The sequence below is a fragment of the Sarcophilus harrisii genome, chromosome 5 (assembly GCF_902635505.1).
Source record: "Sarcophilus harrisii chromosome 5, mSarHar1.11, whole genome shotgun sequence".
Taxonomy (NCBI): domain Eukaryota; kingdom Metazoa; phylum Chordata; class Mammalia; order Dasyuromorphia; family Dasyuridae; genus Sarcophilus; species Sarcophilus harrisii.
The window spans coordinates 237,537,965-237,554,093 of record NC_045430.1 but is presented as its reverse complement, the minus strand read 5'-3'; the positions used below and the strand labels follow the sequence as shown (position 1 = coordinate 237,554,093).

Below are 16,129 nucleotides of genomic sequence, written 5' to 3'. Positions count from 1 at the left end.
TCGAGGCAGAAGAACTGAATAGCTCATGTAGGAGTCAGTTATGAATAATTTTAATAAATATGCAAAGATGGTATTCTACCACATAAAATGGCTAGTCAATTGTAAACCTGAAATATATTTGGAGACTGTAATGTACCTATCTTTAGAATTAAATAATTAATCGTCATTCTGACGAATACAACAATTTTGATTCTTGGATATCTGCATTTTGCTTCCTGCTTTGCCTATGATTAGTTTTGATCTCCTCAACATTTTATCTATGACGATTTTATAGATTTATTTTAGAAGCGCATTTTTATTCTGCAGCTAAGCTTCTGTGTACTAGAATGCATTGTTGATCATTCACTAAATCCATCTATAGACCCCAGAGAAAATGCAATTGAACTAACCTGAAGGATGAAGTTCAGAATGATACATCATTTCTACACTACACAAAACACAGAGAAGCTGGCAAATGATTCTGTATAGTAGTGTTTGTACACTGAGGGTATATGCACTAAAATAATGCAAGCAGTTCCACCATGCCCCCAGTCCCCCAAAGTTACCGTGCACTCCATGTATGCCCTGCAGAAGTGGTCTGTACTGCTTTGCACTCCCACAAAGTAGAATGCAAATTCCTTGTAGTCATGGCCTATTTTTCCTTTTTATCTCCAATGCCTAACAGTATCTTACTTAAGAAATGTTGGGTGAATGAATAATATGAAGGAAAAGTTTTATTATTATCATTATTATTTTGCCTTAGACCTGTAATATATGTAATCAGTGGGGGTACTCGCAGCTTGGAAACTTCCCTCCACAGAGGCATACAGGTAGCTTCCCTGTAATTTACAGTCTCAGAGAACTGCCTGAAATATTGAGAGGTTATGATCTGTGAGAGGTCACCTTACTGCTACTTGCTAGAAGCTGGCCCCTTTCTCTATCTAACACAATACATTGCTCTAAACCTACAAATTTTTATGTAGAAGAAATGCCTTGACAAGATTGAAATACTGTAATTCTTCATGTCTTTCTTATAGGAGTCTAATACTAGACTATTCGTAGTTGCTAATGATAACAATAAAAGCTAATATTTAGAGAATACTTACTCTGTGCTAGGTACTATGCTAATACAGATATTTTCTCATGCGATCCTCACAAAAACCCTGGGAGGTAACTGCTGCTGTTCATTAGGGAGCAAGGCAAAAGAAGGGCCACAAACCTCTCATGTTCTGAGCTGACCCTGAGCTCTCTGGCCTTTAGGAGCTTTGAGATGCTGACCCTGAACTCTCTGGCCTTCAGGTGCTGTGAGATGATGGGGTGGCTAAGGTGGGTAGAGCTCAGGGATTTCATCCCCTGTGCTCTCCACAAGCACTCAGGTGAGTCTTGAAGAAACTACATGGTCTGGTAGGAGAGTCTTAATTTGGAGTCAATGGCTGGGCTTTTGACTCCCGACTCTGATGCCTATTACTGAAGTCACAGACTCTGGACAAGCCATTACTGCTCTGGATTTTGGCTGTTTTTGTTCAGTCGTGTCCGATCCTCACTGGGGTTTTCCTGGCAAATTGGCTTGCCCATTTCCTTCTCCAGCTCATTTTTCAGAGGAGGAAACTGAAGCAAGCATGATTAAGTGGCCTACCCACCTATGTCAGTATCTTTATTATACTGGGCAAATAAACGCTCCTATATGTGATTTAACTTGTTGCATTGTTCACAAAATCCCATGTATAGTAATAGATTTAAGATATGGCATATCTATACAAAACAACATTTACAAAATAATTCCCCTACTAAGAGTCTGAAGCTGGATTTGAACTCGGGCCTCCTGATTTCCGTGCTGGTACTCTTTCCAGTGCACCACTTAGCTGTGCCCTAGCCTGACCATCTTATGACGACATTCCTCTATTGACTCTGAAATCCTAAGAACTCAATGACATTTAAGTACAAACTTTCCTTTCCCTCATAACAAACAAACCATTAACTACTTTGGAAAGACTTACAAGGAGCACTTCCTTCTTTTCCCCGGTTCATTAATTCTTATTTACTCAGTTTCCAACCTTTGATAATAGACCATTTAGGGACCTCAGACAAAAACATTTTCTGATGTGCTCTTCCCCTTCCCAACCCTGGCCTTTTTGATTACTCACTCTACATTTTTGTTTAAGAAGAACCAAACTGCCATAACAGGAACCTCGTTTTTGATCTCTAGCCTTCTTAGAAATATACAATTTTTTTGCGTGTGTGATCAAGTTAGAAAAATAAGGCATTCAGCAGATTTCCAAGTGACTATACCATGTTGGTATCTTTATTACACTGGGCAAATGCTCCCATGCGTGATTTAACTTATCACATTGTTCACAAAAATCCCATGTATATTAATAGCTATAAGATATGCCATGTCTACACAAAGCAATACTTAAAAAATAATTGCCTACTACCTTCTACATGTACATTTTCAGTCCTCACCTCCTTCATCATACAGTCAGCTAATGAGGCAGATTATTTGGAATCTTCTGCTTTTTAAAAATATGTACTGTAAAAAGCTCTCAGAATTCTGCTCAGAGATTTAAGACAACAGGACTTGTTTTCAATACCCACCTCTGTTGTATTGTTGTTCAATTGTTTTAGATTCTTCATGATCCCTTTTAGAGGATTCTTGGCAGAGATGCTGGAGAAGTGTGCCTTTTTCTTCTTCAGATCATTTTACAGATGAGAAAACAGAGGCAAACAGAATTAACTTGTTCAGGTTCACAAAGGATGTGGGGCCAGATTTGAACTCAAGGTCCTGACTCCAGGACCCAACAGGGCAGCTAAGTAACCAAGTGGATAGAGTACTAGGTCTGGAGTAAGGATCCTGAGTTCAAACCTGGCCTCAGACACTTACTAGCTGTGTGATTCTGAGCAAGTCACTTAACCTATTTGCTCAGTCTCCTCATGTATAAAATGAACCGAGGAAGGAAATGGCAAAGCACTCCAATATCTCTGCTAAGAAAACTCCAAATGGGGTCATGAAGAGTCAGATATGAACTACAACAACATTATGAGAATAAAGCAAGAACATCAACATGGTGGACATTTTCTGACATGTGTTTCTTAAAATATGTATGTAGAGAAAACAGTTGTATGATGTAGTCTTAGGCTTCTGGAAAACCTTGCTTGTTGTGTAAAACAACTGAGGTAGGAGGCCTTGGTCACCTGTCAGAATACCAAAAACTGAAATCTGAGAGGCAGTAAGGTCCGTAGGACTAAAGACCAGCTACAGAAGGACTGCTCTCTTCCATACCAACTTACTGGTTGGTGGGCTTCCCATTCCAGGATCCACTAACAGTGGCGTAACCTGATTAGGTTTCAGCAAATTGTAAAGCTCTTGGGCTTAGGGGGACAGCACGATGTTGTAGAAGACTTAAGAGACAGGAAATTTGGGTTCTCTTCTAGATATTGCGATGAATTGATTATGGGACCATGGGAGAATCAATTAATTTTTCAGAGACTCAATTAACTCACTTATACAATGAAAAAAGTTGGAACCAAATAACCTCTGAGATCCCTTTCAGTTCTAATTTTCCATAATTCTACAAATCTTGGAGCTAAATGGCTTCTGCTCTGGTCATACATCTATGGCTTATGTTGTCTTTCCATAGAGAAGCAATGCTATCTGAAAATTATGGTTGGAATGTCCAGCAACTCTCTACCACCATCAACTGGGTAACCTAGGAAAAGTCACTTGATCAAAGGCATAAAACCAACACTTTGGGTGATGATGATGATGATCTTTATGGTATATCTATAGCCAATCTCCTGACCCTACAGCACCTGCTAAGCAGCATAGGAGAATGAGGAGAAAGAAATAGTCTTTTTTTCTGGGGAAATCGGAACCACATCCAACTAACTGCTGAAAGTATAAAATTGGAATCCATTTATTCTCTGTCCTTCCCTACCCAACGCCTTCCCTTTGTTATTTCCATTCTGTTGTTTTACTTTGAGGTAGAGTTGCCTCTTGTTGCTTCACACAGCCAGTGGTGATTTATCCCTAAGATACAGCTAGGTCAGAACAGATATAAAAAGTGCTGGCTATACAACTGAATTTAAATATCAGTAGCCTTTAAATTACTCGCCTCCACCACTACCTCCACCTTAGCAGGAAAGGTTTGATTTTAATTATTTGTAAGTGGCAAGAGACAGCTTTGAACTTTAAACTCAAGAGAGTCTGCATAGGTAAGAATAGAAAGAACATTAAACTTTGGTGTCAGAAGTTCTGGGTTCTCCACTTACTAGCATGTGACTCTGGGAAAGTCACTTAGGTTGCTATGAGTCCATTTTCTTCTCTGTAAAATGGGGATAAGAATATTTGCATTATTGTTAGAAATCAAGAATTTCTGTAAAAACATGGTACATAGGATCAGTGAATTTCACTGAGCCTGAACAGAAGCGACTGCACTTTAGTGTGTTGTTTATATTTCAGATGACAAAAACACAATCTGAAATATGGAAGCAAATCGTATCAATAAACAACTGATATCTGTGATCTGCTAGTGATACTGGGGCAAATAATATTTGGCTTAACCTATGGAAATTGTAGTACCAGGAAGCCCAACATTCTACCACAGCCTTTCTGAGAGACATGGTGGAGAAAAAGCTAAACTAAAGGGGAGATGGTAATATAGAAACTGGAGTGAGGAGACTTAGGTGTGATTTTGCTTAACATAAGCCTGCAGACAACACTTTGAGGCTCTATCCTTAACTACCAAATGGCACAAGAATATTCTGAAATACTTAACAGACCAATTATGAAGATAGGGCTTAAAAACTTGGGGGGGAGAGGGGGAGGAGGGAGAGGAGAGAGAGAGAGAGAGAGAGAGAGAGAGAGAGAGAGAGAGAGAGAGAGAATACACACATACACATATTCATACTAAAATATGATATAAACTACTATATTATAAAAATATAAATAATAAATTCATAATAAAAGAAATAAATAAAATGTATTATATTGAGACAATATAACATATTAACTTGGGGGCTGGCTTTGGAGGCAGGTAGACCTGGGTTTAAACTTACTTCTGATCACAGACAATTCATTTAAATACTCAGTCTTGGGGCACCCTTCCTAAGATCAGGTCATGAAGCAGATGCTTATAATTGGAGGCTGATAAACTCACAGGGCCAGCTCCTACTCTCAAATTCATTATTAATATTATTCACAACAAAAATTATATTATTCTTCAAAAACAATTATAGGAATGAACCACAACCCTTAGAAACCCAATGGGAAGCATCACTAAATGCCAGTAAGCTAATCAGTTATAAATTATTAATTGCCTAAAAACACCTGAAATAATAATACTCTCATGCCTCTACTCAGATAAGTAGCATTCTAAATGGAATGGAACATTCTCCTTGTCATTCTGGTCCTCTTAAATTTGGCTTTGTGCTTGATAGTTTACAAAATGTTTTCACAATATACATTAAATTCCTAGTCAGGTAGGTGGATCAAATGAATAGAATCCTGGGTTTGGACTCAGGAACACTTCGCTCCATGACTTTCTGTAGGTCACTTGGAGAAAAAGAAGGGGTCTTGAAGTGATCCAAGGGCTTATGTCATGTAACTTAAAGATGATTTAAAAGTGCCTATTGAATTTTAAAGAATTATTTTATTACAATGGAATTTTCACTCTACAGAAAGCATCTCTTGACAAAAGTGGACCACAAAACAGCAGTTGATTTTTGATGAAAACAGTAACCTCATTTTGTTATACAGACCCACAGATATCAAATGTGAAAGAGATATTAATTTAAAATCTTAAAGAACAGTCTGCACAAACTTGTTACAAATTAATCCTGTTTGGTGTAATATGCCACTAATTTATTGTAAAATTGCTTCCAACTTAAACCAGATGCTTCTTTAATCTGACTTCCCTGCTTCCACTCAGAATTCATCTGACTCAAAGTTGAATACAGATCCAAAATACAGTAAAAATTCAAATTATTCAAAATGATATTTAGATGCATCTCATTAAGTGAAAAAAAGACTTAAAAAGATATTATATAATTAAAAAGCACCTTACAAGTTCTTGTAATAATGCACTGCATTGAAAAATAGTTTCTATTCTATTTCTTTTCTATTTTAGCCTTTTTTTTTTTTTTTTTTTTTTTTAGTAATAGGCACCAAGACACCTCTGGTAATAGATTTAGATTTATAGGTCCTGTGTTCAAATCCTGACTCTCATTATGAATGACTGACTCGGGGCAAATTACCTCAACTCTCTGGCTTCAATTTCCTCAGGAAAATGCTGGAATAGAATCCTTTAAAGGTTCTTTCACAATTCTACACCTATGGTTTAAGAGCCTAAGCTTAGATGGCCTTGGAGGTCCCTTCTAGTTCTTAATCTATGATCCCAGGGTCCAGTGTCCACCAAACAGTACCCAGTGGCCAATCTTTGAATGATATAAGTGTAATAAGCTATATGATGCTCATGTTATTGTTAAAAAATATGAAAATTTTATCTTGAATATGAAATTTTTATCATAGTGATTTCTAAAAATTTAAATATAATTTCAAAATGGCTATTGCATTTTAAAATTCATTTTATTACAATGGAAAAATTGAAATTATTTCAAATGAAATATGTCTGAAAATAATAATTGATATATCAGTTTTGAAATGAGACTTAGTTAATAAAAATTAACTTATTCTCTTAAAGGTGGATACCTTTACTAATTATAAAAAGAGGACTTTATCCTAATGAGAGGTTGCTTCTTTGGGACCCTGCTAGAGGAATTCTTCTAGACACTCCTAAAATGCAACCCATCTTTAAGACCCTATTCAAAAAAAAAAAAAAAAAAAAGCTTCAAAAAAACTTTCCCTGAGTCAAAATGGTTCTTCCTTCCCCCTCCCTTAGAATATAGAAAACCACTGGTTCACCTATCACTTATCATAAATTATATCTGAATTAAAGTTATATGGACTTGAAGTCAGGAAGACTTGAATTCAAAACAAATCTCAGATATTTAGTAGCCATATGATCCTAAGCACTTAACCTCTCTCTGCCTCAGTTCCCACAACTGTAAAACAGGGATAGTAATAGAGTACCTACCTTTTGGGAGTGTCATGAAGAGCAAATATTCCTGGCACATAGTAGGCAACTAATAAATACTCCTTTCCCTCCTTCCTCTTACTCAGGCTTAGTAATGATACAAAACTAAAAAAACATGCGTTTGGTAAGCAGATCCAGAATCAGACCTTATGTCAGGCAACTTCCTGAGAGATAAAAGGCTCTTTTTCTTTTTTTCTTATATGGAATATGTGGGGAGATAGGATGAGGATGCCTCACCTGTGTAGGACACTTAAACATTTGTATAACACTTTCCTTGTTGCTTATCTGTGATCCTATTATCCTCACAACTTGCCCATGAAGTGACTGCTATGACCAATCTAGGTATCTCCTCCACTGTACTCCATCTCACTACGAGAGAGAAAAAAACTGCTACAACCTCCTCCACAACTCCCCTATCTCCAGGATAGTTCAAAAATAACCTCCCTGGAATAATTTCAAATAAATTGTTCACTATCCCAGAACTCTGGCAATTGTCTCTAAGGAGATATTCTTGAGCGCCATATACAGATGTATGGACGGTTACAAGGTGGGTGGGGAGGACCAGAAAAATACAAATACATATTCATACACAGCCTGCACTTGCGTGTCAAGTAAAAATATTACATTGGCACCATTAAAGCAGTCAGTTCTTGTGTTTCTCTTCTTTATTTTCTTATCCTCCACATATTGCCTCAAAGCTCAAATTTCTCCAATCCAGCTTTTTAAGCTGTGGGTTGCAACCCAACATGGGGTCTCGTAACTGAATGCAGGAGTTCAAAATTATCAATAAATGTTCTATTTGTATACCTATTTTATATATCTATATACCTGGGGTCACATAAAACTTTCTTGGACAAAAAGGAGTCATGAATAGACAAAGTTACCAGGACACTAGGGTAGTATATACGAGCATCTGTGTTAACACACAGTGTAGTATATACGAGGCTGACCCAAGCGGCCTGTGTGATCTTGCGCAAATCTCTAAGGTTCTCAGGCTCCTAGGAAAAGTGCCAAAACTTGTGCAACACATAGAATTCTGCATTGGTAGAAAAACTTCCTGGGGGTCTTCTAGCAGGGCTTTTTAAACTTTTCCCACTCATGATCCCTTTTCACTTGAGAAATTTTTATGCAATCCCAGGCATATGGGTATATAAACCAGACATTTACTGATAAGAAATCATAATTTCACAACCCCACATTCAATTATGAGACCCCAAATGGGACCTGTGACCCACAGTTTAAGAAGCTGGGCTATAGCAAAGAAAGCTTGAAGATGTACTTACTGCTTCTGAATTCTGAGGTGTTAAGTTCAAATCCTGCTTCTGATCCTCCAAAAAGGAATCTTAAAGGACCCAAAAAACAATCTCACGGTATGAAACTGTGTGCTAAGTCACAATCTCTGCTGGTGAAGGGAATAACGACATCAAAGACCCACTTAACAAGGAAGTACATAGTGGGGTTGTGGGATTAATTCTGCTAGCCTAAATGTGTGTCATTTCATGTCTTCCTCTCTCTCTTTTCTGTCCAAACCCCACCCAGGTCAAAAAAAAAATCTTGAGAACAACATGCTGCAGTAAAGGAAAAAAAAGGGAAAAGAACAAAAAACGAAGATGGGGTTTGGTCTTGGAAGACTTGGATCCAAATCAGGGCAGTTCTTCTTCCTTGCTGGGTGTCTGTGCACAAGACCTGGCCATTTCTCTTGCATCTTGTAAGTCCATCCCAGCTCTACTCTTGGGCCCTGGGATGCTTCCTCTTGCCTGTCATGGCAGAGTCAAAAAAGGAAATAAATTATGAGGTGTTATGAGAGATAAGGGAAGGGCCTCTCACAAGAAATAAATTTTACACTCAATGGACTTGCTTAACTGTACAGATTTTAATGACTCCAGGGCAAAAGTCCTCCCCGGAGCACAGGCGGGTGGCTGATGGCCAGCACAGACCTGTGACTTAAATGGATAACAAGGCAGAGCCCAGGCCAGTGGCCGGTGATCCGGACCGCAGAGCAGAAAACCCAGAATTCTGTGCTGATCTTAGGGTGGCAAGGCCGCCCACCAAGTGGCCAAGACTGGTGCCAGTCCCTGAGAGGGCCCGGCCTCAGTGAGGTTTAACTTGCGCCGGCGTTTCTGTTACTAGGTAAGCCAATGTGACCATTAAGCTTCCACAACTTTCTCTTGTTGTTGTTCAGAACGTGCCGTGAAATTAGCCTTGACGCGACTTCCACACCGCAGAGAGCAGTAGCAGAATCCCGTCTAAAAGAAGGGCCTCGTGGTCCAGCTCTGGGAAATCGCTCATTAGGAAAGGCACCATGAAGATGCATTTACAAGCGGTTCGGGCCAAGAGGGCTGCACTTCAACTGCTTCTAGTTCATCATAATTACTCCACATTTATTATGCATTTCTTGCATGTCATGCCCAGCTTCCCACAGGCAGGTGGTCTAAACAGTTACAGGTGGCACTCAAGTGGGGAGTTTCTCCATCTCCAGATGCGGAGGGTCTCCAGAGTCCGATTCTAGTCCCCTGCTCAAGAGGCTTCTTCCTGGGATGAAGAGAGCCTGCCAATTCTCAAAACCATTTAGGCAAATGAACATTGGGTTCGGACGCTCTCCTCTGTCTCTACATGTATAACCTATGTACCTAGTTAATAATAGCTAGTTTTTATAAAGAACTTTCATTTTGGAAAAGGACTTTACAAATATTATCTTACTCTATCCTTGCAATAAACCTGGGAGTTAGCTGTTATTAATATTTCTATTTTACAAACAAACAAACAAAAAAACCTGAGGCATTATGAGATTTGCTTAGGGTAATACAAGGTAGTATCTGAGGCTGAATTTCAGTTCATATCTTCTTGCCTCAGGTACAGCTTTCTAACTACTGGACCACATGGTTGCCTAGTCTGGATATAGCAGGACTTATGGAGATAAGAAGGGTGTTTTAAAAGCTGAAAATCCTGGGGCTAAAACAGTTTTGGGTTATGGTGAGATATAAGATATGACCACTTATAAGTAACAGGATAAAGAGGGAACTGAAGGGGTGGATGAAGAGACCAAAATGTTCAAGGAGCCATGAAACAAACTCTTCAAGTCCCAAAGCATGGTGGCAGAGGCTGAGGCAGAGTAAGACCTTAAGAAAGGAAAAAAGAATGACATAGGGGCTAGGTAATCAGGAGAGAATCCCTGGATGAAAGGAAGGAACCCAGGAAGGCTGCTGAGCAGTGACAGCAAAGGAAAGAATAGAACAGCAGACACAGGGAGTTAGTTAACCTTCCACTCCGGCTTTGGGTGAGCAAGCCAAGGGCATGGAAAGGAGACCCAGAATTGGAGGAGGTGGGAAGGAATTCATTATCTTCCTGAAAAATCCAGGCTTCCTGGATTTTTATGAAATGAAATGAAACAATGGAAGAAGAAGGTTAAAGGATAGGGGGAGGACGACAGTGATTGGGGAGAAACAATATGGTGCTAAAGAGGGATGAAGCTCCAGGACAGGTGGGGGAACAAAGGGGTGTTTCCCCCAACCCCAGCAGAGAGACACTGAGTTTATGAGAATGTGCTGGCTCTGGAACAAGGAAAGCTCTGACTTCCAGCTCCACGGACGACTCAGGGCATGGGTGGGCTAAGGGGGAGGGTGGCCAGATGGCTGAGGATGAGGGTGGACGCTTACTTTGGACATAAATCCAGACTCAAAGATGGTTTTTATTCTCTTCTCCTCCACAATCTTCAAAGGGGATGTTGGGGTTAACTGAGGTGACCAAAGGGGCCCTTCTTACGTTCACCCCTTGGCCGTTCTCCACTACCCACAAAGCCAGAGAGGAACCAGGTATACTGCAGAGACCCTGACGAGCCAGAGCCACATCCTTTCCTTTCCCTGAAAACATCTCCTCCTACTAGGTGCCTGGGGGTGACGGAGGGGCGGGAGGATGCTGAATCTGCAGGCGGCAGGGACTTGGCCATGGCAAGCCCTCTCTGCAAAGGGCAGCCAGGAGGGGCACGTAGCAATGAGGCGCCTTGATGGGGCCGGGCACAGCTGACGTAAACAAGCACAAAATAAGAATGAGGGCCACTGCATGGAGGCTGGCTTGGAAGGACAAACAAGACTGGGGAAGAAGCTGGGGCTCGGGTGAGAAGATCTTGGGGTCCTGTTTCCCCACTGCTAGACGTATGATTGTAGGGACTCACACACATATACCCTGGAACACTCTGTGAAGGAATCTGGAAGTTTCAAAAAATAAACAAAGACACATGGATTTTACATATCATTTTAAGAAGTTTGCAAAGTATTTTCAAATATTATCTTGTTTAATCCTCACAGTGCTGTAAGGTAGCACTATTATCTTCATTTTATAGATGAGGAAACAGAAGTTTATGGTTGGATGACTTGCCCCAAGTCACACAGCTGATAAAGGAGGTCAGATTTGAACGTGGGTGTTTCCTGCAGGGTGGATGCTGAATTATTCCTAAAACAATCCAGGCAACAGGACAAATCAAACTCTGATCAAACTCTTTCCTTGAATGAAAGAATTATTAATTCTTCTTCCTTCCTTTAGACCTACATAAAAGGTCTAAACAATTCCAAGAAATACATGAAAAGAACACTTTCTCATAATAAAAGTAGAACCCTTCCCTCCCCTAAATTGGGATTTTCAATAGAAAGATAATCAAGTGACTAAAAACCATTACATTGAATTCCCAATCCCTATATTTATGCACACCTGCATTTTTGATTTCCTTCACAAGCTAATTGTACAATAATTCAGAGTCTGATTCTTTTTGTACAGCAAAATAATGTTTTGGTCATGTATACTTATTATGTATCTAAGTTATATTTTAATATATTTAACATCTACTGGTCATCCTGCCATTTAGGGGAGGGGGTGGGGGGGTAAGAGGTGAAAAATTGGAACAAGAGGTTTGGCAATTGTTAATGCTGTAAAGTTACCCATGTATATATCCTGTAAATAAAAGGCTATTAAATTAAAAAAAAAAAAAAAAAAAAAAAAAAGAAAGATAATCAAGAAAGCTAACCATACAAATATTCCTCAGACTAAGCCACATGGATCACAGTCTAGGAGAGAAAAGGAGCCAGAGCTGGGGTGGAGAAAGGAAGAGAAAGAAAGGGAATGGGGCCAGCATGCTACATAATGCATGACTGTCAACTCTGCCAATGGAAGTGGCCCATATTTTCACCCAAAGAAGAACTAATGTTGTTTGGTGAGATTCATTCATTCTCTGGCCAAGAAGATGAAGGCGCTTTCTCATTTGCCAACCACTTTTTCCCCCCCTAGCTTTGATCTACTACAAGGCAAAAGTGTGAAAGGTTTTCTTCCCCTTTGTGTGTCAATGGACATATTGATATTTAATAATCATTTGAAGCACAAAAAAACTCCACATACCCTATCTCTGCAAAACTGTAGAAACGGACATTTTCCTGAAGCTTTCATGCATGTCCAAACCAAAGTTTTATGGGCAAAATTGTAAGAGAGGTAACTGGGAAGTACAGTGGCTTGAATATTGAACCTGAGATTAGGAATCCCAGAGTTCAAATTTGAATTCAGATATTCAATACTTATTTCTGGGCAAAATTATTTAACTCGCGTCTGCCTCAGTTTTCTTATCTATAAAATGGGAATGATAGCAGTACCCACCTCCCAGGGTTGTTGTGAGAACCAAATGAATTAATATTTGCAAAACTCTTTGTAAACTTTCAAGTGTTACGTAATATTAGATAATATTAAATGTTGCCCCAATTTTTATCTAAAATTCAATTCCAGAATAAACTTGTTGAGAACAAGATACACTCTATTAAAAGATTTTTTTTACACCTATCATAAACCAACACTAACATTTACTGAGAAACCACAAAAAAAGATGAAAAGCCTCTCAATGCCACAACAGATAGTCTGAAATCATTATCATTTACTGCACAGTCAAAAAGAGCAAACAAAAAGGACTTTCATGAAACGAGTCAGTCAGGCCCAATGCTTCCCCATAAGCAGGAACGCTGTACCGCCAATGTCTGTTCTTCAGAAGACAACAGAAAGGCTCCCAACCTGCTGAGCAGATCCCTTGTGGAGGACTGGCAGACAGACAATGATAATGATGACAAAGGATAATAACAGAGGATACAGACAATAAAAGGTAAGAGGCATGGGCTAGCTGAGGTATGCTCTGCTGGATGGAACATCCAAATGGATGAGATTATTTGTGGTTGTTTAGTCTTCCAGGTGCATACAACTCCGTGCGACACCATTTTCAGTTTTCTTGGCAGAGATACTGGAGAAATTTGCCCTTTTCCTTCTCCAGCTCATTTTACAGATGAGGAAGCTAAAGCAATCTGCTCAAGGTCACACAGCTAGGAAGTGTCTGAGGCCGCAGGTGAACTCAGGTTTTCCTTACTTCAGCGCCAGTGACTTTATCCAGCGTCACCTACTGCCCTTATAAGAACAAAGATCCAATGAATTGTGAAAATCAACACAGCTCCATTGTTTTGTTTTCAGAAAACCTCTTTGGATGTTCTATTCCAACAGAGATATAGATAACAGACAAATATTTAATAGATAAAATTACACATAAAGTAGCAGATTACCATGTCTTTCCCCACCTGTCTAAGAAGTACAAACTAACCCAGGATTGTCCATGTCAGTTTCTTTGTCAATGGGTTTCTGTCAAGATTGTCCTATGAGTTAAATTCTAGTGTTCCCTAATCCAGTAGGACACTCAATTATTATAAAACAACCAACGTTCTATCATGTGATCAGCTTCAAGAATTCAATCTGTTCATAGCATTTGATCTTTGTCCCATTCTCTTTCACTTTGCTTTTCAAATAAGGCCTGCTATCACAAAATTGGCCCTTAATAAGCTTAGTATTAGAGCAAATTATTGTCAAACATTTGTTGATTATTCAGAAGATGAGTAACTAGAAAATTCCTATATATTATAAGCTACTATTGACTTAAGAGTTGAATGTAAATGATCTCTCATAAATGGAAAATAACTTCAATATATTACCTTTTCATGGCAAGAATGAGGAAATTTAAAAACAAATTTGATATTCTAAATACCTAAACTTGATGTGGGAGGAAGAACCACATTTCTCTGCTTGTGAATGTGTGGCAACTTCAGTCTTATAGTTACATAAACATTAATTTTAAAAGACAGATAAAGTATATATCTGGCTCAAGAAGACAATTTTCTTAACTTGCTGATTTTCTGCACATATGAAATGATAAAGGAGTTGTATGATAACAGTTATAAGCATAATATGCATCTGACAAAAAGCACAGTTTTGAATGATTCTTTACATGCCACTTTCTCCACCCTATTAAGATGCTAGTTGTTTCTTTGATTTATCTGATAATAAATTTTTGATGACTAGTAAGTCTCATAAAATTGCTCTGGTGCCGAGTACATTGATTAATAAGTCTGAAGAATCGAAAGTGTCAAGAATTCATGTGTTAAGAGTAAGTTATTGCCAAACTTATATTAGATATTCCATAAAATATAGAATAAAAAAGGTTGATTTGGTAATTTTATTTCACATCCATTTGGTGTTACAATTTATATTCGGGATCATCATTGTCTTCCATTACCTTTTAAAAAAAATCAATAAAGTAAATTCAGATTTGGGGCAAAGTCAGATATTAAGCTGAACCAAAAGAAAGAAATGATATAACCAAATCTTGGCCTTTAGTTTAAAATAATAAAAAAAAATGGAAACAGAGAATTCAATTATTTATTATACAGAAAATTACTTGGGTATTCAACTTAATGTTCTTTGTTTTTTTGTGTTCTTTCCTTAATATTTCAAATGAGAAAAATTATTTTAATGATGTGGGTAACTCTCTCTACCCACCCAAATTTGGCAACCTATTTATACCTCAATAGATGGTCTTATGAGTTGTTAACGGTTTTTTTTCCCAATTTTTTTTTTCATCTGATGGAATTTCTGATGATAAACATCTATAAATTTTATATACAGGTCCTTGTACAATTTATAAATTGCTAGTTACCACACTAATATTTGAAACCTTTAGAGGTTGGTAGAACTCACAATAGTTTATAGTTCACTGATGTATTATTTTAGAAAACCTAAAGTCACCTTCATGGTACTGTAAGGACTCAGAGTAAAAATTTTGGTACATGACTTTTATAGTACAAAAGAACCTCAGTTTTCTCATAGTTTTCATATATGTGTGGATATGTGTGTACATGTATGTGTGTATATATATATATATATATATATATATATATATAGAAGTCTTTTATACAGTATTTTATGGACCATTCATCAGCTCTCATAATTTTCCATGTATATCATTCATCATGATTTGTGATATACACACATATTTCATGTATGACTATGTCATGAGATATGTTAGACATGATTATATATGAAAACAATGAGATAAATGAGCAATAGCCTATAAAATCTTGTGTATGCACACTTGTAGACCTGTATATATTTCACATGTATACAAACGCACATTTACACATATGTGCATGCACGGTTCTATACAGGTGTGTATGCACATATTTTATAACACATTTATACACTACGTATCTGACTTTTTTAATGCTGCAAAGTACAATTATCTATCTGAAAATAGGAAAAGCACCTATTCTCTATCTAAATTATAAGTAAAGTACCTTGGTTACAAACCAATCAGATCCTACCTTACTACCACATTCAGGGATCCTGCCCATATTTTTTTTTTCACTAGATACTCCTGAAATAGGGTAGGAGAGGGGAGACAAAGTTTTGAATCTTCCCTTACAAAATCACTGACTTATTATAAAACAGAAACTACCTATCCCACTTCCAAACCTGCCAGCACTCTGGAAGAAGGCAATGTGATTACGATCCTAAAAAGGAGATTAAGTTAAGGAATCAACAATTTGGGATCTCCTGATCACTAAAAAAAATTCAGTGATATTAACTAAGCTAGAAACAAACAGGTACCTTGAAGTGACTCTTTTGGTGTCACATCTTTCCTTTAAAACATCCTTGGGGAAAGAATTAGGGATACATATTTCTATTTATTTCTTTTTAATTTTAATGTCAAAAAA

The 16,129-nt window shown here is 38.0% G+C and overlaps 1 protein-coding gene across 5 annotated transcripts in view; it reads right to left on the bottom strand.

Moving 5' to 3' along the window:
- The window catches only part of RSU1 (Ras suppressor protein 1), a 220,415-nt gene that overhangs the window by 74,225 nt on the left and 130,061 nt on the right, over window positions 1-16,129 (bottom strand). The window contains exon 9 of one of the 5 annotated variants that reach the window (XM_031939918.1): window positions 6,107-8,827. The exons of the other annotated variants lie outside the window; for them this stretch is intronic. Coding sequence (XP_031795778.1) covers window position 8,827 — 1 coding nt within the window. The 3' untranslated portion in view covers window positions 6,107-8,826. Of the gene's footprint in view, window positions 1-6,106; window positions 8,828-16,129 lie in introns of those variants that run through there. 5 annotated transcript variants of the gene reach the window in all.